The 18,465-nt window shown below is 52.3% G+C and overlaps 1 protein-coding gene across 3 annotated transcripts in view; it reads right to left on the reverse strand.

The window, feature by feature from the left end:
• Positions 1-18,465, reverse strand: part of GCM1 (glial cells missing transcription factor 1) — a 540,509-nt gene that overhangs the window by 13,757 nt on the left and 508,287 nt on the right. For 2 of the 3 annotated variants that reach the window (XM_069606128.1, XM_069606126.1), the window contains one exon: positions 9,497-9,664. The exons of the other annotated variant lie outside the window; for it this stretch is intronic. In XM_069606128.1, coding sequence (XP_069462229.1) covers positions 9,497-9,664 — 168 coding nt within the window. The remainder of the gene's footprint in view (positions 1-9,496; positions 9,665-18,465) is intronic. 3 annotated transcript variants of the gene reach the window in all.

Consider the following 18,465-nt stretch of genomic DNA (forward strand, 5'->3'; position numbering starts at 1 on the left):
CGCTGCCGTCAAACAGGATGTCCAAAGACTTAACATCGCGGAAGAGGAGGAGGAAGATGAAGAAGTCTTCTTCATCTCAAACCTGCTACCGGGACCAAGAAGCGCAGACAACCAACGTGTGATTTAGACATTCAATGGGTCCCTACACAGGTACTAATAGATACAGGAGCCTCAGTGTGCGTACTGGCAACTGAACATTATGAGGCCATACCAGGTGCCCCTCTGTTGGACAAATCAAGAGCAAAAATGTTCACATTCAGTGGTAATGATCCCCTACCCATCAAAGGGGTGTTTGTAGCCCCTGTAGCCCGAGGGGACAAAGTGATAAAAGCAAGGTTTTTCGTCACTGATGTCAGCCCACGGTCGCTGTTGAGTTGTGCGGCCTCGGAAGCATTGGACCTGGTTCACTTTGCGCTTGCGATCTACCAAAGGGACGTCAAGTCACTTCTAGAGAGGTTTGAGATTACCTTTCAGTGGATTGGCCAACTGAAAGCGGAGCCAGTACGATTACACATAGATGATACGATCCGCCCCACGGCGCTGAAGCACTGATGAATTCCGTTTCACCTCAGGTCACAGGTTGAAGACGAGCTCAAAGCGCTAATCAGCATGGACATTATTGAAAGGGTGGAGGGGCCGACTCCTTGGGGCTCGCCTATCGTGGTGGCGCCCAAACCCAAACAACCTGGCAAGGTACACATCTGTGTGGAGATGCGGCTGCCCAATGCAGCCATTAAGCGTGAACACCACCTGACCCCCACGATAGACTACATCATCAGCGAACTGCAGGGGGCCAGGGTATTCTCCAAACTGGATCTAAGGGCAGGGTATCACCAACTAGAACTGCATGCAGACTCAAGGTACATTACCACCTTTACCACACACGAGGGTCTGTACCAATTGAAACGCCTCAGCTTTGGGATATCCTCTGCCGCAGAGGTCTTTCAGAATTCCATCAGGGGCGCTCTGGCAGGCCTAAGGGGAGTAATCAATATGAGTGACGATATTCTGGTTTTCGCCACATCACATGCCGAGCACATGAAGCGTCTAGAGGTGACCTTGCGGAGACTCAAAGACCTTGGACTCACCTTGCATCGTGAAAAATGTGAGTTCTTCAAGGACCGCATTGGGTTCTTTGGGTTTGTGTTTCACGAGAACGGTGTATCCCCGGATCCGGAGAAAGTCAGAGACATCCGCGAGGCCGCAAGCCCCCCAGTCACCGACAGAAGTCTGCAGCTTTCTGGGGACGGTTAACTATTGCGGCCGATTCATCAAGGTGCTGGCATCCCTCTCCGAACCCCTTCGGGCCCTCATGAAAAATGACGCTGTTTGGGTCTGGGGCAGGAGAGAGCAAGAAGCGTTCAATTCCATCAAGAAGGCGCTGTTCGATCAGGACACAGTGGCGTATTTTGACCCCTCAGCCGAATCTGAGATCGTCGTGGATGTAAGTCCCATAGGCCTAGGGGCTGTCCTAATGCAGGAAGACGCGATAGGCGAAATGGTACCCATCGCATATGCAAGCAAAGCCCTCACGGAAACTGAAAGATGCTACTCACATATTGAGAGGGAGGCCCTGGCCATCCTGTGGGGCTGCAGGCATTTTAGGTTGTATATTCTTGGGAAACCCGTAACTGTCATAACGGATCACAAGCCACTTCTTCCGATCCTTGCGGGGGTGTCGTCTAAACCACCTCCCAGAATTGAGCGGTGGATGCTCACCCTCATTGAATATGGGGTCAAGTTAGTGTACTGGCCAGGAACAAACAATCCTGCAGACTATTTGTCCCGCCATCCCAACAAGAAAAGGGAACAGGGCCAGGGAGAAGTAGTAGAATGCCAAGACTTTATTCACAATATTGTGGAATGTGCCATGCCGGTGGCGTTGGACAGAATGGTAGTGGCACAAGAGTCGGCGAACGACGAGGTGTTCAAAATCATCCAAACTGCAATTCGGAGCGGGGAGTGGAGAGACGTCCTGCAAAACAATACAAGGAGAGAACACAGAGCCCAGAGGGACCTTCAGGCGTTATGGAAGGTTCGTGAGGAACTCTCAATGTCGGAGGATGGTTTGCTGTTAAGAGGGCAGCAAATTGTAGTTCCTCAGTCGCTGAGGTCTCGAATCCTGGAGCTGGCACACACTGGACATCAGGGCGTGGCAAAGACAAAGGCGAGGCTGCGACCAAAAGTATGGTTCCCTGATCTGGAGGGCCTCGTTGAGTTACATGTGAAAAGATGTTTGTCGTGCCAAGCAGCAAGCCCCCTAGAAAGGGCACCACCAATTAGGTCAATGGAACGGAGTGAGAAGCCGTGGAGTACAGTCCACGCAGATTTTGGATCCACCGGAAGGGGTATGTACTTTTTAGTGGTAGTGGACCAGTGGTCGAGGTACCCAGAGGTGGAACTCGTGGACTCAACAGCCAGCGACCATATCATCCTGGCCTTAGAAAAAATGTTCGCCACGCATGGACTCCCTGAAATCTTCTGCTCGGACAATGGGCTGCCTTTCACTGGGAACCTATTTGCTCAATATCTGAGAGAAAAAGGAATACTGCACCGTAAAGTGTCGCCACTCTGGCCCCGGGCCAATGGAGAGGCCGAAAGGCTTATGAGGACACTCAACAAGGTGTTCCGCATAGCGGCAAACAGTGGAGGGGAACTAAAGAGGACTCTTTTCGAGTTTCTCAGAGAGTACCGAACGACACGCCACCAGTCCACCGGAGTGGCTCCAGCAGAGGCTCTGTTTGGGCGCTGCCTGAGAGGGCTCCTCCCTGAAGTGCAAGGGCGTGAGCCGGGTGTTATACACAATGACAGAGTGAGGGAAGATAGAGAAGTGCACAACGCTAAGAAGACCGAAAGGAGAAGAATGCAAGATAAGGAGATAGTGGAAGGAGACTCGTTGCTGGTACGAAACCGCAGGCCAGAAGGAAAGCTGTCATTGCCCTACGAACCACAACAGTGGGCCGTCACCCATGTTAAGGGATCCCTGGTTACCGCGGCAAATGCAAGAGGAACTATCACTCGCAACCAATCCTTTTAAAAAAAAATGTACAATCGGCCCCATAATGTCGACCCCGCAGTGCCTGCACGACCAGAGGAGGAAGATGAAGTCCCTGAAGATGACCCACCCGTGGATTAGATGCCAGCAGTCGGGACCCCACCACCTATCCCGCATGTGGAACAGAGGTACCCTGCGCGACAGGGCCGCGCTATATCGTTTCGACCCAAGGACTACGTCCTAGACTCTGGAGACTGAACAGGTGACTGTTCCAGGCTAATGATCCACAGTTGCAATTGTTAATACTGTTTTCTGAGTATGGTTTTGTTTGTAAGTTATTGCACTAACATGACAGCGCGCCCCTCAGTCCGCAGGCATATATACATGCCCAGAACACCCGCAGAAAGGCAGGCCGTTGTCCTGGATATTTACAGGGTGGCACACTTCCCCAAAGTGCTTGGTGCCATAGATTGCACCCATGTGGCCCTACATCCACCTAGGGCCACTGAGCACATCTACCGAAACCGCAAGCACTGGCATTCCATCAACGTGCAGGTGGTATGCGATGCAAAGGGAATCATCACCTCTGTCTATGCAAACTACCCTGGCTCCACCCATGACAGTTTCATATACAGAATGTCCGCCTTGAGCCGGGCCCTGGAAGCTGGGCAACATGGTGACACATGGCTCCTAGGTGAGTAAAAATGCCTGTGCACATGCATGCAAGTCATACACAGACAAATACCCAAACCCTAATAATCTCAACTATTATCACCTCCCCAGGGGACAGTGCCTACCCTCTGAGCAACCACATGATGACGCCAATCCGGACCCCCCACACCCCCCCAGGTAAGATACAACATGGCCCATATTGCAACCAGGGCCAGTGGAGCGCACATTCTGAGTGCTCAAGTCACGCTTCCGCTCCCTTGACTGCTCTGGCGGGCAGCTACTCTATGCACCCCCAGTAGTGTGCAGGATCATTGTGGCAGCATGTGTCCTGCAGAATGTTGCAACATGGCAGGGCGTACCGGTGGACATGGTGGTGCCCCCACATCTCCAACCACAGGCACAGGCGCTGCCCATGGGAGGGGATAGGGCACGTGGCGAGGAAGCCCGGACCCAGCTTGTGGCCACATTTTTCACCTAAACTCCCACCCCTGCGGAGTGCACACATGCCTGCCACATACCAGTTGACAATCGATGATGACAAAGAGACAGTCAACTGTCACAACCTTACCACCCTGAGATTGTTGCCATGGAAGTGCCACATTGTGTGCATCCCTAGCTACTTAAACACAAGCTATTCTGTGTGACCAAAAGGCACACATATGATATATGATATGATATGATATGGCATTTGTAACGTGCCTATACACAAGTGTTGCAAGGCGCGACAAGGCAGGGAGGGGGGAACAAGGGAAGACAGACACCGATCCTACTAGGCCAGGTGTCATTTAGATCACGCAAGTGCAGGGGTAGGTGGAAGGGAAAAGTGCAAGGGGAAGGGAAGGGGGGGGGGAGTGAAGTACAGGGTAAGTAGAATAAAAAATAAATAAATAGGCCAGCTGGTGGCAAGTGCAAAGGTAAGTGCAGACAAGTGCTGGGAAGGGGGGGCTGTAGGGATACAGAGACAGTCCCGCAGTGCAGGGGTTGCCAGGGAGGCAGTGCAAGTAGAGAGTGGCTGGGCCAGGGACCGAGGTCAGTGAGAGTGGCCCAGTTGCAGATTCAGTGCAGTTTCAGTGAAGAAATTATCAAGGGAGAGGGAGAGAGAAAGCAGAAGCAAAGAGGAAGGTGTTTAGGTGCTTTCTGAAGCGGAGATGGTTCTCCTCAAGTTTCAGGGAGGCAGGAAGGCCGTTCCAGAGGGAGGCCCCTGCCGCGGAGAGAGAGCTACCCCCAGCTTGTTGCTTCGAGAAGCGGCTGACCCTGACATGCAAGGTGTGAATCACACACACCTGCAAAACAGGCCATGACTATCACTGTTATGTCACTCAAACCCTCCCAAACCACAACATGACATGGCAAGCAATAGCCATACACCAACACAGTACCAATAAGGTACACATTGCCATGTGAAAAATGTAAATTGGCATCAGACAATGATGCCTGACATGGAATCAGATGAAATGACTGACCAACAACCTCCCACCCAAAATAAGTCATTCCCAAATGCATCACAAAAGTAGTAGCCGCAACATAACAAAGAATGCCCGTCTACATGCACATTGTGCATTGCAAAATCAACACTGCAGCTTCTGTGTGCTGTGTCCAACTCCTGCAACACACTTCTCAGCGCACAGCACAGTGAACAGCCATTGTGTGTGATGCACACCCTGAGCATCACATCTAAGCGACAAACCACATCAAAAAGCAAAATAGGCATGTACAGGATCCATAATTGGTCACAGAACATGTGCTGCAGGAACACAGTGGGCAGCACAAGGCAAACAGAGTGTACATGTGGATATCGAAGGGTGATTGTACATGTAGTGCATCATAGTGCGAGTGTGCGGGTCAGCAAGGACATGCACTCAACATATGCATGTGCAATCAATTGACCATCAGTGTCCTCCACACATCACATGTGAACATTCACCATGTGTACACCCCAGCATGTCAAACCACAACTATCCCCTCACACCTGAAAGGTAAACACAACACATGAACATGCATTGATCAGCAGAACACATCATGTACATAGGATACCACAATTACAATGTCAGGGTTCCCATCACACTGCAAGGCAAGGCAACTATCAACAACAAAACACCCTCCCTCCCTCACAAATGACCATGACCCACTGAACAACTGCACCTGGGTCATGGAGCCTTCAACCCTCAATTTCACCTGGCCACAGGATCACCCTTCCCCTTCGTCACCATCTCCCACCTTGTGTGTTAAAAGTTACCTGCACCCTCAGAGTCCACCTTCATTTGCAAAGACACAAAATCCAAGGCAGAAAAATTAACCAGAACAGCCTCCAGTAGATGACTTGAAGTAGCAGTACCTCACAAAGTCCAAGTACTACCACAATGATGTAACAACCAAGATAGCACAGTAAAACAATGTCACAGCAGGATGCGAACCATGTGTGGTACATAACATAGATTGATGCACCACGAACGGATGTGTACTGTCACAGCTCCCGTGTACAGGCGCAGGAGTGGCACGAAACAACCACACCCACGTGGCCTGGGTGCCTGCAAGGTCAAACACACACAGGCCTCTGAGACCCTGGTGGGGAAGGAGGGTCAGGGATATGCAGTTGGGACAGCCGTTGGCATACTGGATAACTGGAATGAGGGGCAGGAGATGGGAGTAGGAATGACACGTGAAAGTAGGGAATGCACTAAAATGGAGTACTTGCATTAACATACACAATCATAACTAACTTGTACATCATTGACAGGGCCTTCCGGAGTCCAGGCGCAGGAGTGGCACGAACCAACTACCCCCTCTAGGGTTTTGGCGCCTGCAAGCTTGGGGCTTACACAGGCATCCGCAACCCCAGCGGGGAAAGAGGGTTAGGGAACGTTGGTTGGATAGGTACGGGAAGCAGGAACACCGGGTAGAGGGTACAGGGTTTAGAATTGGATAGGACTCGGGGTGATTATGGAAAAAAAAACATACCAAATTGAATTACACATTCATCCATGCATCAGTGCACCCCCCAGCAAGCCTATGTAGAGCAGTTTGAAAGAAAAACAACAAGACACTCAGCTCTGGTTTTGAGTGCTGGCCCCCTGCCTGCGCACTCTCAGGTCCGGTTACAGGAGCACTTCAATGCTGCAAAGAGCCACAGTTAATAATCTGTGCGTGCCCGTAACACACAAACACACCACCAAATATGCCCCATACCAACAAACTACTCTACAAACAGACAATCTGGTGTGGATGCTTCATACCCATACGTAACATTCCCCCTGTGATGGTTCATACACAGTCAATGCAGTAAGTCAGGCGCCGGTGGGTGCGTGGCAAATGGAACACCAATGTGTCACGATTCACACAACATGCAATGTTCCCTGGGTAAGTGTTAGGGAGAATTCTCTGTTTAGGCTGAATTTCCTAACCTTGTGAGTCCCCCAACAGCTTTGCTGGATTTCTGGCGTTTGTTTTTTTCCATCCTACCAAGGGTGAGACTCTTTTCTCCCACTCTTGGACATGAATGTGGTTAATTCCTTTGAATGTCAATGTGTTCTATGGGCTATGGGGTCTTTTACTCCATAGGGTCTCATGTGTTTTACTATGTGTGTTACACCGCACCCTCCGTGCCGTAACACTGGGGTGTCCTAGAGGATCCCCACCATAGACTCCATACCCTGGGACTGACTACTGTCTCCCAGGGCATGTAAAGTCACCATTGGCTTTACCAGACCTAAATTTACTAACAGAACTAGTACAAACCATCCTATTGTGGACGTACTGGTAGGGGTAATTCGATTACCCCTGGGTCTGTTATTCGAGGGGGCACTGTCCCGTCCCCCCTCGTCGAGTTTTGGCTGGTGGCAGTGGAAACTACTTGTTATATTTGACCCCGAATATAACTCTATGGGATTCTTCCCATTGTTGGGGGCTAATACTTTTTCCCGTTAGTCTCTAACATACCGCCGGTTTATTTGTCTTAAATAAATCTTCCGGTTGGTATTTTCTGCCAGAACTCGGTTTTTAAAATGGCGTCTGTGTTTTCCTCTGTAACTCCGAACCAAAGGTTGAGCCCTTTGTTCCACTTTTGGCGGGCTTCTGCACAGAAGCCCTCCAAAGTGGTGCCATTCTGTCTGGGTACCACAGGGGGTGCGGGAGGGGGTTTCGGCACCCTGGACTGAGTTGCCCAAGTGTGATTGGCCCAAGTGGTGAACCACCCCGCTCACCACTTAGCGTGTTCTGATTGACAGCTAGGCTGAATGAATGGGGGTTTTCTGCATAAAAGCCGGGCTTTTGGGACTGGATCTTCAGAAGTCGCCACAGGACCTAAGAATCCGACGAGGATAAAGCTGAGCCGACCTGCAACGACGACACCTCCGGTGGAGCCTTGCTGAACCGACTCACCACTTCCCAACGACAGAGGAGATCTCCCGGCTGGAGAGTCTTCTTCCCCTGACTGGTGGGAACAACCAGTCCCTTTGCTTTCTCTTCGCTTCCAGGACGTAGTGGTCGAATTGCCCGTGCTGAGCACCCCGGCAACTGGATAGCCACTAACCACTGTACCGCGACCAAAAGGTGGTGCCTTGTGACGGAGCACTCCGCGGCTGGTCTCTTCCCTGGTGGTGCAACGATCTTCAACTTTCCTTCGACGACGAGAGCATCTCATCTCTTGGCAAAGCCCCGACTTGCATCCACCACCAGGAACAACTGCCCCCACCGGAGCTGTCTCTGCACTTACAAGGTACTGTGTCCGCCTGGCTTCCATTGTGACGGTTAGCGTGAGGTGTCTTAATCCTTACCTTCCCATTGGGTCGCCTCCAGACCTTCTTAACTTTCTGTTCTAAACTGGTCCAACCTTTCTGTGACAATTTGCTACAAAGACTCGAAGCGCATTTCCACTGTGATACTTTCCGGGACATATTGCCTTGCCTCTCCCCGAGTGGGCCTGCCCTCTGACTTTGTGATTCACAGTAGACCCTGCCTTACTTGCCTTGCATTTTCTTTGTAAAAGTGTTGGTACCGAGTTGGTTTCATACCCTGCCTTTTCTCTCCCGTTCTAACGAATATTAGAGTGCCATCGAGGTTAAAGCATTCACCTCTGTCTGCAAATAAGTGGTGCCGTTGAACCTAGACTTGTTGAAATATTGTTAGAGGATTGAGATACTTATAGTAATTGTGATTGAAGTTGTTTGCCGTATTAGTGCCAGTGTGTTTTTCATAGATGTGTTGTTAAAATAAATAATTATATATCTTTACACCCAAGCTCTGATCCGTGTCTGCTTGTTTTACTGTGTAACTTGCCCTATTTTGTATACTCCACATACTGCCTAACTTTTCTTGAGAGAAGTCTGACTGCTCAGCCACAGCTACCAAGTGAATCTGTGTGGTACAGACGGCTACCAAGTGGGTTTACTGCCAAACACCTGTAGGCCTAAATCTTTTGCAGTGGTCCCAGAGGGAACTGCACAGGTTTCCGCTTAACAGTAAGCAGACAGACGCATATAGCAAGGTATGACTTCAGAAAAAGTTGTGTCCCACCATGACCGTAAACACCGGAGTCTGTCCCTTGCTGTATGTCCCTGTGAGCTGCTCCTTTCCATGTCTCGGAAGGCAACATGGGTGATACAAGTGCCTCAATGGCCCATGGTGGACCGGAGGGTATGTGCCACTGCCCCTGCAGGTGCCCCAGACAACCTTACAATCAACTAGCCATCAGTCCACCAACACATCTGAGCTGTATTTTGTGCTTCAACACCAATATTCGTCCAAGCTCACCGTCAGTGCTGCTGCTAAGCCTGCATGTGCAACTGGCCTGGTGGAAGCTTTGCTGTGTTGTGGCCCCCCTGTGCTGCTCACCTTGCCTGGAGTTCCTTGGAACACGTCAGCAGTTCTAGGATGTATGTCTGCAATCCATGTGCCTCTGCTTGCGCACACATGTGCATGTGGGCACCAACAAACGTGTCCAGAATCCAGACGTCCAATGGGCCATGTCTGCTGGCAAAGGTGGCCTGGAGGCTCATCCCCCTGCAGAAAGGGCATGAAACACATGATTAATGCTTTAGAGTCATCTGTGTGTGTCTCTTCAGGCATCTCATTACTGGACCATGTCAGAGACGTACATCAGAAGTCACACCATCAGTCCATCTTTCACATCCAAAGTGTGGAACACACTATCTACGGCATGAATTGCAAAAAGCATGTGTACAGTAAAGATAAGAAACATACTACACAATGCATAGCAATGAATGTACACATTAATCATGAAACACCCCATCTAGTAAAAGCAGAACAGTGGTCAATAACACCACAATCATCCCCACTAGGGGTGTTAACACAAGTTACACAGCACCAGACATGCCACAGATATGACAGTCCAAAGCCCTTGTGTAATAGGCTGTTACACCGAACCATCCTTGCGAGCCCATAGATAAGGGAAGCAGGAGTGGCATATGTGAATCAAGGACCCCAAGCAGCAAACACATACACAAGACAATCAGCTAAGTGAGGAACTTCTTGAGTGGGGATCTCATAAGGTGTACTCTTGCGACCCGTATGTCAGTGCTATTAAGGTTAGCAATGGTTGTTTTATTTTATTCTTGTGTTGCAAGGGTGTAGGTCAACACGGAGACATAGAGTCCCTCAGCTCCGTTTGTAAAGTGAGACAAGACAAGCCTGAAGGGCCCAGCTGGAACAGACAGTGGATGCTTTCAAAAGCCACAAAGCACCGCACCGTCAAAGAAAGCACAATAGACAAGCAATTCTAAACTATATTAACTAATTACACTAACTATGAAAAACCTACATTACCTAATTAAACTAACTATCAAACAGAAACTTAACTAACTAAACTAAAAGAAAAATCAAAAATGGCCACATACGACCCATGGGGGAGGGGAGGCACCCAGAAGGGGGGAGGTACAGGGTGCTGCTCAACACCCACATGCGATGATGCTGAGCCAAAAAAAAAACCTCCATGGGCTCAACGCCTGCACAGCCCGACCTAAGTGGGAGATAGATGGTCGTCCGAGTCTGGCTCATCCTGGGAAGGAGGACGTGGCACAGTAGCCTGGTCACGCCTAGCCGCAGCTTGCCCCTCGACGGCAGCAAGTCTGCCGGACGGGTGAGCCTGGTTCTGTGTGGCGATGTGACGTAGGTCTGCATGCAGAACCTCACGTGATACACGTGCTTCCTCTTGCAAGGTAGCACGTGCAACACGGAGTTCCTTCTGCAAGGCCTGGCTGGACAACCGCTGCACCTCCCGGCAAGCCTGTAGCTCAGCCGAGATGGTACGCTCAAGCTGTGCAAACCTCTCCTCTGCCCGCTGCCTCTGGGACATCAGAAGGACACCCAGAGTGGATTTGAAGGAAGCATGCTCCTCCTTCAGGGCATCCATGTGCGCCTCTACGTGATCAGCAATTGCTTGACGCAGAGACGACATTTCAGCCTGGCGTACCCTGTCTGAGGCCGGCATGCCCAGCCTGAGCGAGCGGGCCGTGGACCGTGCCGCCTGCTGCTGGAGAAGCACCTGCCTAGCAGGGGGAGCACAGATCGGGCGACACGCTCCATGCTCTCAGCGATGTTCTCCATTGCTGCCCCCTGCCGTTCTGAATTGGCAGTCATGTCTTGCTCCCACTCAGTATACTGCAGTTGCGCGCGGCAACCGCGTTGCTGCCTTGACCCCTGCGGGACCCAAGGACCGGGTGTCCTCGCTGTGTTGGCACCGCCCGCGGGTGCACGACTACATGCCCCCGTCGACGTGATGTCCCAGGCACATCAGTGACTGGTGTGGAGGGTGACCCTGCGTCACGATCCACCACGGACGGAGCTACCAAGACTGTCTGACCCCTCAGTGCAGGTGTCGCGGACAGAGGAGTGTCCACATCAGAATCACTCACCCCTGACACATGGACTTGATGCTCATCCAACTCTACATGGACGTCAGTGTCGTCATCAGGGCTGGACTCATAGGCAGCCAGAGACAAGATGGACTGTAGCACTTGGGGGTTTTCGTGGCCTACCACCCCACGACCCCCACTTGTGCCGGGTTGATGTAGTGATAACAACCCTGTGTCTGGCATGACAACACCATCCTCCGTCTCCATTGCGTCATCACCTGAAAAATAGAGAGAAAAAAGGTCACTACACATGTCAGAAGCACACAACACACACACACACCGACAACAAACACATCAGGCAGACATGTGACACACAAAATAAAACCTGGCATGCATGCTGGGTCAACTTTGAATTGCTTCTGTGATCAGACTTGTTGAAAGGTGGCAGTTTGCATAGAAGTGGGTCTATGCAATGCAGCAAATGTGTATGTCACTCACTACCTACATGTACAAGGACTCCATGCTGTGTGTCAGGAAATGTGAAGGCAGTGCAAGGTCAAATTCAGGCATCACGTGCAATGTGCATTCAATGGGTAGCATATCTACAAGCAAAGCACCCCTCTACCCAAGTACAAAAGCAGGGATGCCTAGCATGGTATCAAAAGGCTGACCATAGACCTGTGTGTTGACAGGCAGTGTTGACTGGCATCAACAGCTTAATGTGATTCAAGTGACAACACTGCAAATGATGATGAGACAGTAAGCAGGACACATGATGAAAACTCTGGAGGCCGCCCACGTGTGAAGAAGACACTATAACAGTCGGACAGAGTCATTGGCCATTAAACAGGCTGAGGCCTGTGACCCACACAGATTGTCAGACCCTAAACATGTGTGCAACGCAGTACTGAGCCACAGTTGACATGGGAAGGCTGATGAGATGTCATGCAATGTATGTCACCCAGGACTTGTATTACAGTGATCATCCAGTCAAGGACACATAGGGGCATGCGTGCAATGCACATGGAGCATGAATGGGCACTCATGTCCCTGCGGGGCATCTGATCTATGCACAGTGCAAGTGAGATACCCTGCATCAAGTACTAAGGCTGTACCACACAGCATATGTCTGGCAGATTGTACGCTGGAAGTAAGCATGTACACAGGACGCATGAACAGGAAAGTACCCAATGGCAAGATTAAAGCAGACCAGTGCAAAGGTGGAACTGGGGTGCAGAGTGGCGGAGGAGGGGCAAGGGAGCATGCCTACAAGGAGTACCAGCATGCAGGCAGAGGACACATGCACGTCAGTCATGGTATGACATTGTGCCTGGGCTGAGAGGAAGGTCACCCCACGCCACATGCAGAAGGGCCAGTTAGCTGGAACATGGACTGGAGGGGTATACTGGTAACCAGCATGTGAGTAGGGTGCAATAGTGGTGATGCGGACAGTCCCCGTCTGCTCCACATGTCCACCATCCAGCAGAGCAGACATGCATCACGGAAGCATTGCATTACTTGCACATCAGAACCATGTACACGTCACATGTAGTGGCAATCATGCACAACACATCCCACAAGTAAAACGCACACGTCCTCAACAAACACGCATCAACACTCACTGGACTGGGCATCAAAGTCCAGGATCTCTCCCACTCCTTCGACCGATTCAGGTGGTATGAACTCTGCAACGAGTGACTTATGCGGAGTGAGCTCTTCCTCCTCTGGTGCAGGCCCACCGCCAGTCACCAGAGTCAAGTTGTAATTTGAGGCACGCTTAGCCTTAGCGCTGCGTTTGAGGTCATTCCAATGCTTTTTGCACTCTTGCGCCGTGCGCACCTCATGGCCGAATGAACTGACATGTTCCGCAACTTGCTTCCAGTGGGTGTCACGGTGGGCAGCCGTAGTCTGACTATTGACACCCACTACCATGTCACGGCTGTGGCCCCGCAAGTAGTCCACGAGGAAGTCCAGTTCCTGCTTGCAGAAAGGCTTCTTCCTCGACGTGCAGGAGGTCGTGGCTGTGTGTGGGGTCCCAACCTGTGCTGCAGGTGCAACCTTCCTCCTCTTGGACTGTGGCGCAGACCCTGGCTGGCTAATGCCGCCCTGACCAGTATGGCCAGTGGGTTCGGTGGATTGAGCCAAGGGAGTGGCAGGTGGAGGGACGACCAAAGGCCTGACTTGTGTCAGTGGCAGCTGGGTGCCCTCTAATGGACCCTGCGCAGCAACATCCGCTGTGACAGGGTCATTGACCGCAACGGTCCTGGTTGGCAGACTCACAACTTGGGTGTTGTTGGGTGCATCTGCCCCTGCACTTGCCAACACCCGGCTGTTCGGGGCAGCAGATGACATAACTGCCCCAGGGACACGTGTCTTGGTCAGAGCAGCCCTGCATGCCCCTACGGTTTCCCTCCTGGCCTGTTGTAAATCTTCCAAGGGCTCCTCAAGTGCCAACGCAGCCTGTGCTGGCAGACCCTGAGCCTGGGTGGCGGTGTCCACAGCTGCACCTGCAGCTACCACTACCCTTGGGCCCGTGGTAGTCGATGGAACGGACTGCCGGGTCACACGGGCGCCAGTGCCAGATGCAGAAGCTGCATCTCCCGGAACCACAGGGGGTGGTGGCGTGGCATGACTGCACCGACACATGGCACAACATTGTGCTCAAGTGGCGCACCCCTGCCTCTTCCCCCTCTGTGGCCGCCCTGGCCACCCTGGAGTCCCCCTACTCCCTGGTCACCACGGCCACGTCCCCGACCACGCCCGCCACGAGGAGTACGCCCAGCTGAGGCGCCCCTCACCTTTGCTGGCCTCCGAACCATGGCACAGATGTAGTAGTGCTGGCACAGATGGAGTAGTGCCAATGGGAGGTGTACAGCACAATTGACCTGGGCAATTGTGGTGAAGGGGGTGGGAAGCAAGATGTTAACAGCCCCCCTGCACCTGCAAGGCTGTATGTGACCGCTGTGATGTAGTGACGGGTCACGCAACGCTCAGGCACCCCAAAACTGCAGTAAAACCGTGCACGCAACCCTGCATCCTGCGTGCGTGGAATCTACCTCCCGCAGTACGCGGTGGCACCCAGTAACACAAATAACGCATACGCGTGGGACACGCAGGCTACTATGACCTGGAAAATGGGTGCGATACACAGGGGCACCCGCAGTGGGAAAAATAGCGTGTGCGACTCACCGTCTGACTAGCGCGATGCAGAAAAACACGCGTAGCCAATACCCCCGCCAAAAGAAGAGATACATCCTTGATAGCTGTGAAGTTATGATGGCGCGCGAAACAACAGGAAGCAGCAACACACGTAGGTCTCCACGAAAGGCATGTACAGCGAACTGCTGCCCCCGCTCACCTTTAACCCATGCTGAGGGAAATGCCTGCGCGCGTCACGTCACTTACGCGCATGGGCCCTTTCTTCGGATTACACGCATTCACACGCGGACGTGCAGTTATTTCATGCGCGCTGAACCACTATGCTAACGTCACGAGGGAAACACCCGCACAAGCCCGCGCGCGTCACGTCACAGAGGCGCTTACGCTTGAAGGGCCTTTGGTCCAATGAAAGCGCGTACGAGTGCTGACGCGCTTACGCGCTAGGGGCCTTTCCTCGAATCACACGCTGACGTGCACATTTTTCAAGTGCCAAATCACTCCGTATCAAGCTGGCCACGCGTTCACACACGGAAGACAACGCTCCTGCCCAAAAGGCCGAATCACTGCTCCCCAGAGCCCCGAGCACGCTCCCACCTGCCATCTGCTGCTGCTTGACTGCTTGCTGCCCACGTGCCCTGCTATTTGCTGCCTGCACATCAGCCAGGGGTGCAGTTGCTGTGACCACCCCTGCTGGAACAGAAGACCCCCGACTGGGATACCATCGCTCCACAGGACCCAGTTGCCCACCCACTCCTGCCTCTGGGGTTGCCATGTCGGGCACGACACCATCTGGCACCACTGGCAACCCCCAGCCAGAGAGGCAGAGGGCCACCAGCTTCACTGCCACCGAAGTTGATGTCCTGGTGGAGCAAGTCCTGGGGCAGTATGATGCCCTCTTCAGAAGTTTGCGTGCCGACAAGGAAGGACGGACTCGGAGCTGGACGGACATCGTGACTGCCATCAACGCGGAGGGGGTGGCAGTGCGCAACTTCCAACATGTCAAGAAGCGCTGGGAGGACATCAGGTCCAGGACCCACAACAAGGCCCGGCGCCTCTTGAAGGCAGCGGATGCTAAGGGGCGCCAGGGCCACCTGTCGGAACATCAGATGAGGGTCCTGGAACGCATATGCCCAGCGCTCCACGTCCAGGTCCTTGAGAGGCAGACCCGTCTGGAGTCGAGCGATAAGTGTACATGCATACTGATTGGAAGCTGTGCGTGTGGTGGTGTGCCAGTAGTGTGCAGGTTGTACATGTGGTTTTCTAGGGCCATGTATGGATGTGTATGTACAGGGCTGTGAGGTAGACACATGCAAGTCCTTTCATGTGTGATACACATGGATGGTGTATGTGTGGGTAAGCATGCAAGCCAAATGCAGATGTGTGAGCACACATGTTTGGATTACTGTGTATGTCAGTTGGCATGGTTGTGGTGTCACACATGGATGTTGGTTCCAGCTGCATGTATTTGCACCGTGTACAGGTGTATGTGTGTCTATTTGACAAGGGTGCAACAGTGATGCAACATGGATGCATGTGACACTGATATGTGGAAGACTGATTGGCAGATGTGACATGGATGCCGATCTCAACTCAACACTGCGACAGTTGGCGGAGGTGTACACATGCATGTAAGTGTGGTGGCGTGTGTGCATGTGTAGTGCACCCCCTGTGTTTCATGTGATGTATGGCTCACCTTTGGCTGCTCATGCTGTTGTATGTGTATGGATGGTGCTGGCTGTTGCAATATGGCTGTGGAATAGCTTGTGTGTGAGTCAAAATGACATGTGTGATTGGGATTGTGATGCCATGTCTGAAGTTTGACAATGCCACTCATGTACAACTGTCATGTGTGTATGAGTCCATTGTACAGTGCCCTGATACCTGTGTTTTATTTCTCCCTGTCTGCAGCGTCAACTGATGAAGAGGGCGGAGAAGGTGCTGTGGAGCACAGCGGCAGGGATCGCACCGCCAGCCGGAGACGCAAGGCCCGGCTCCCCTCCCAGGTTGTCATCTCGTCGGGGAGTGAGGAGTCCGGTGCCGCATCCCAGGCTGCAGCTGCCGAGGGGAGGTTAGGCTGAGGTCGGAGTTGGACTCCTCGGCAGCAGAAGGGGCAGCTGAGACCCCACAGGGCCCAATGGAGGAAGATGGCATGTAGTCATCCAGGTTGGTGGGGGGTTTGGTGGAGGAGGAGGCCGTGCAAGGGACAGAGACGGGGACTGGAGGTGGGGATTCCACTGGTGCTAGTGGTGCAGTGCAGGACCAGGGACAGGAGGCAGCACAGGCCGCCGCGGAGGTACCTGTGTGCAATCCTGTCCCTGATCCTGTCACTGCATCATCTTGCACCAGCAGGGATGCCTACGTCCAGACCCGTTCTCAGGGAGGGGATTGGCTTACACGAATTGGCCTTCCTCTCCCTGCGGATGTGGCTATCTGGCACCGGGTTGAGCCTGTCCTGGGTGGGGTGGCGTTGCGTCAACGTGCCATCCTAGGTGACCTGCAGTCTTTTCATGAGGAGACTGCACGTCTTCTCGCATGGCTCGTTGACCGGGGTGACCCACTGGGACAGCTCACATGGGCCGGATTCCTCCGTTTCCTGGACCTTGTTTCGACCCCCTCCTCAACTGAACCCTGTATGCCCCAGTCGTCCTCCATGCCATCTTCCCACCCATGTATCACCTGGGTGCCCTGTGGAGCTGCCTCTGACCCTGCGGCCAGGCTGGTGGACAACAGATCCCTGCCACAGTCGGGAGTCGGACGTCCAGCAGGGGTGGCCACCTCCACAACTGCACCCCAGCTGGAGGAGGATGTGCAGGCAGCAGGAGCCAGGGCACAGGCAGCGGCACAGCAGCAGCAGCAGCAGCAACAAGGTGGGAGCCATGATGGCTCGGGGCCTTCATCATCGGAGGGGCAGGCATCGGCCGGAGGGCAGGAGGACCCTGGACGGGAAGTGTCTTCTGTGTGGCAGCAGTTGGGCCATGCGATAGATGCGGAGCGGCAGCGGGCGGAAGAGGCACGGCTCACGATGGTCAGGGCGGAGAATTTCATGCATAGGGCCCTGAGGCGGGCCGAGTGCCTCGAGGCCATTCGCAGGGACCTGGAGTTCCAGATGTCATCGTCCCTGCGAACCCTCGGGGCCATGGAAGAGGACCGCCTTCGGGACATCGAGCAGGAGTTTGATGATGCCCTGGCCCGGGACATCAACATGTGAGCCGTTGGACTTGCCTGCTGCCCTTGTAAATAGTTGGATAGTATTAGGTTTCCTTTGGTTTTTTCTTTATTTTGGACCTTTTGGACAATGGACCACATTTTTGTATATATTTTTTTTTATTAGGTAGGGGTTTTTGATAGGTTTCATTTCTTCAGTTGGGATCATGGACCCTGGATTGTTCATCTGTATATAGTTAACTGTTGGATTCTACTTTTTTGTTTGGATTTCCCCATGGAGCAATCGTTTTCACTTTTGTTTTGCCCTTGGATTTTATTTTTGGAACTGTGACTTCGGACACCTTTCCTTTGGATTATGATTTGTTGTTTTTCATTATTTTACAGACATGCAGCATTTCTTTTTTAATTTCCATTGTCGTTTGATTTTAATTCCATTCATGTTGCTTTTAATACATTTATTTCTTCCAACTTCGATGTGTGGTATTATCTCATTGGTTTCATACATGTCATGATATGGGTTTTGACATTCACTTGCACCCATTGTGTGTGTGTGACGGACATGTGTTCATTTAGATACTTGGCATTGGGGTTGTATCATGTAATTGGCATTTCAATGTGGGTGGATGCAATACTTGGGTGGGTGTTTGGCACGTGGAGGCTGCCCTT

This window comes from Ambystoma mexicanum, chromosome 4p, assembly GCF_040938575.1.
Source record: "Ambystoma mexicanum isolate Mex_15411 chromosome 4p, UKY_AmexF1_1, whole genome shotgun sequence".
In the NCBI taxonomy this organism is placed as follows: Eukaryota; Metazoa; Chordata; class Amphibia; order Caudata; family Ambystomatidae; genus Ambystoma; species Ambystoma mexicanum.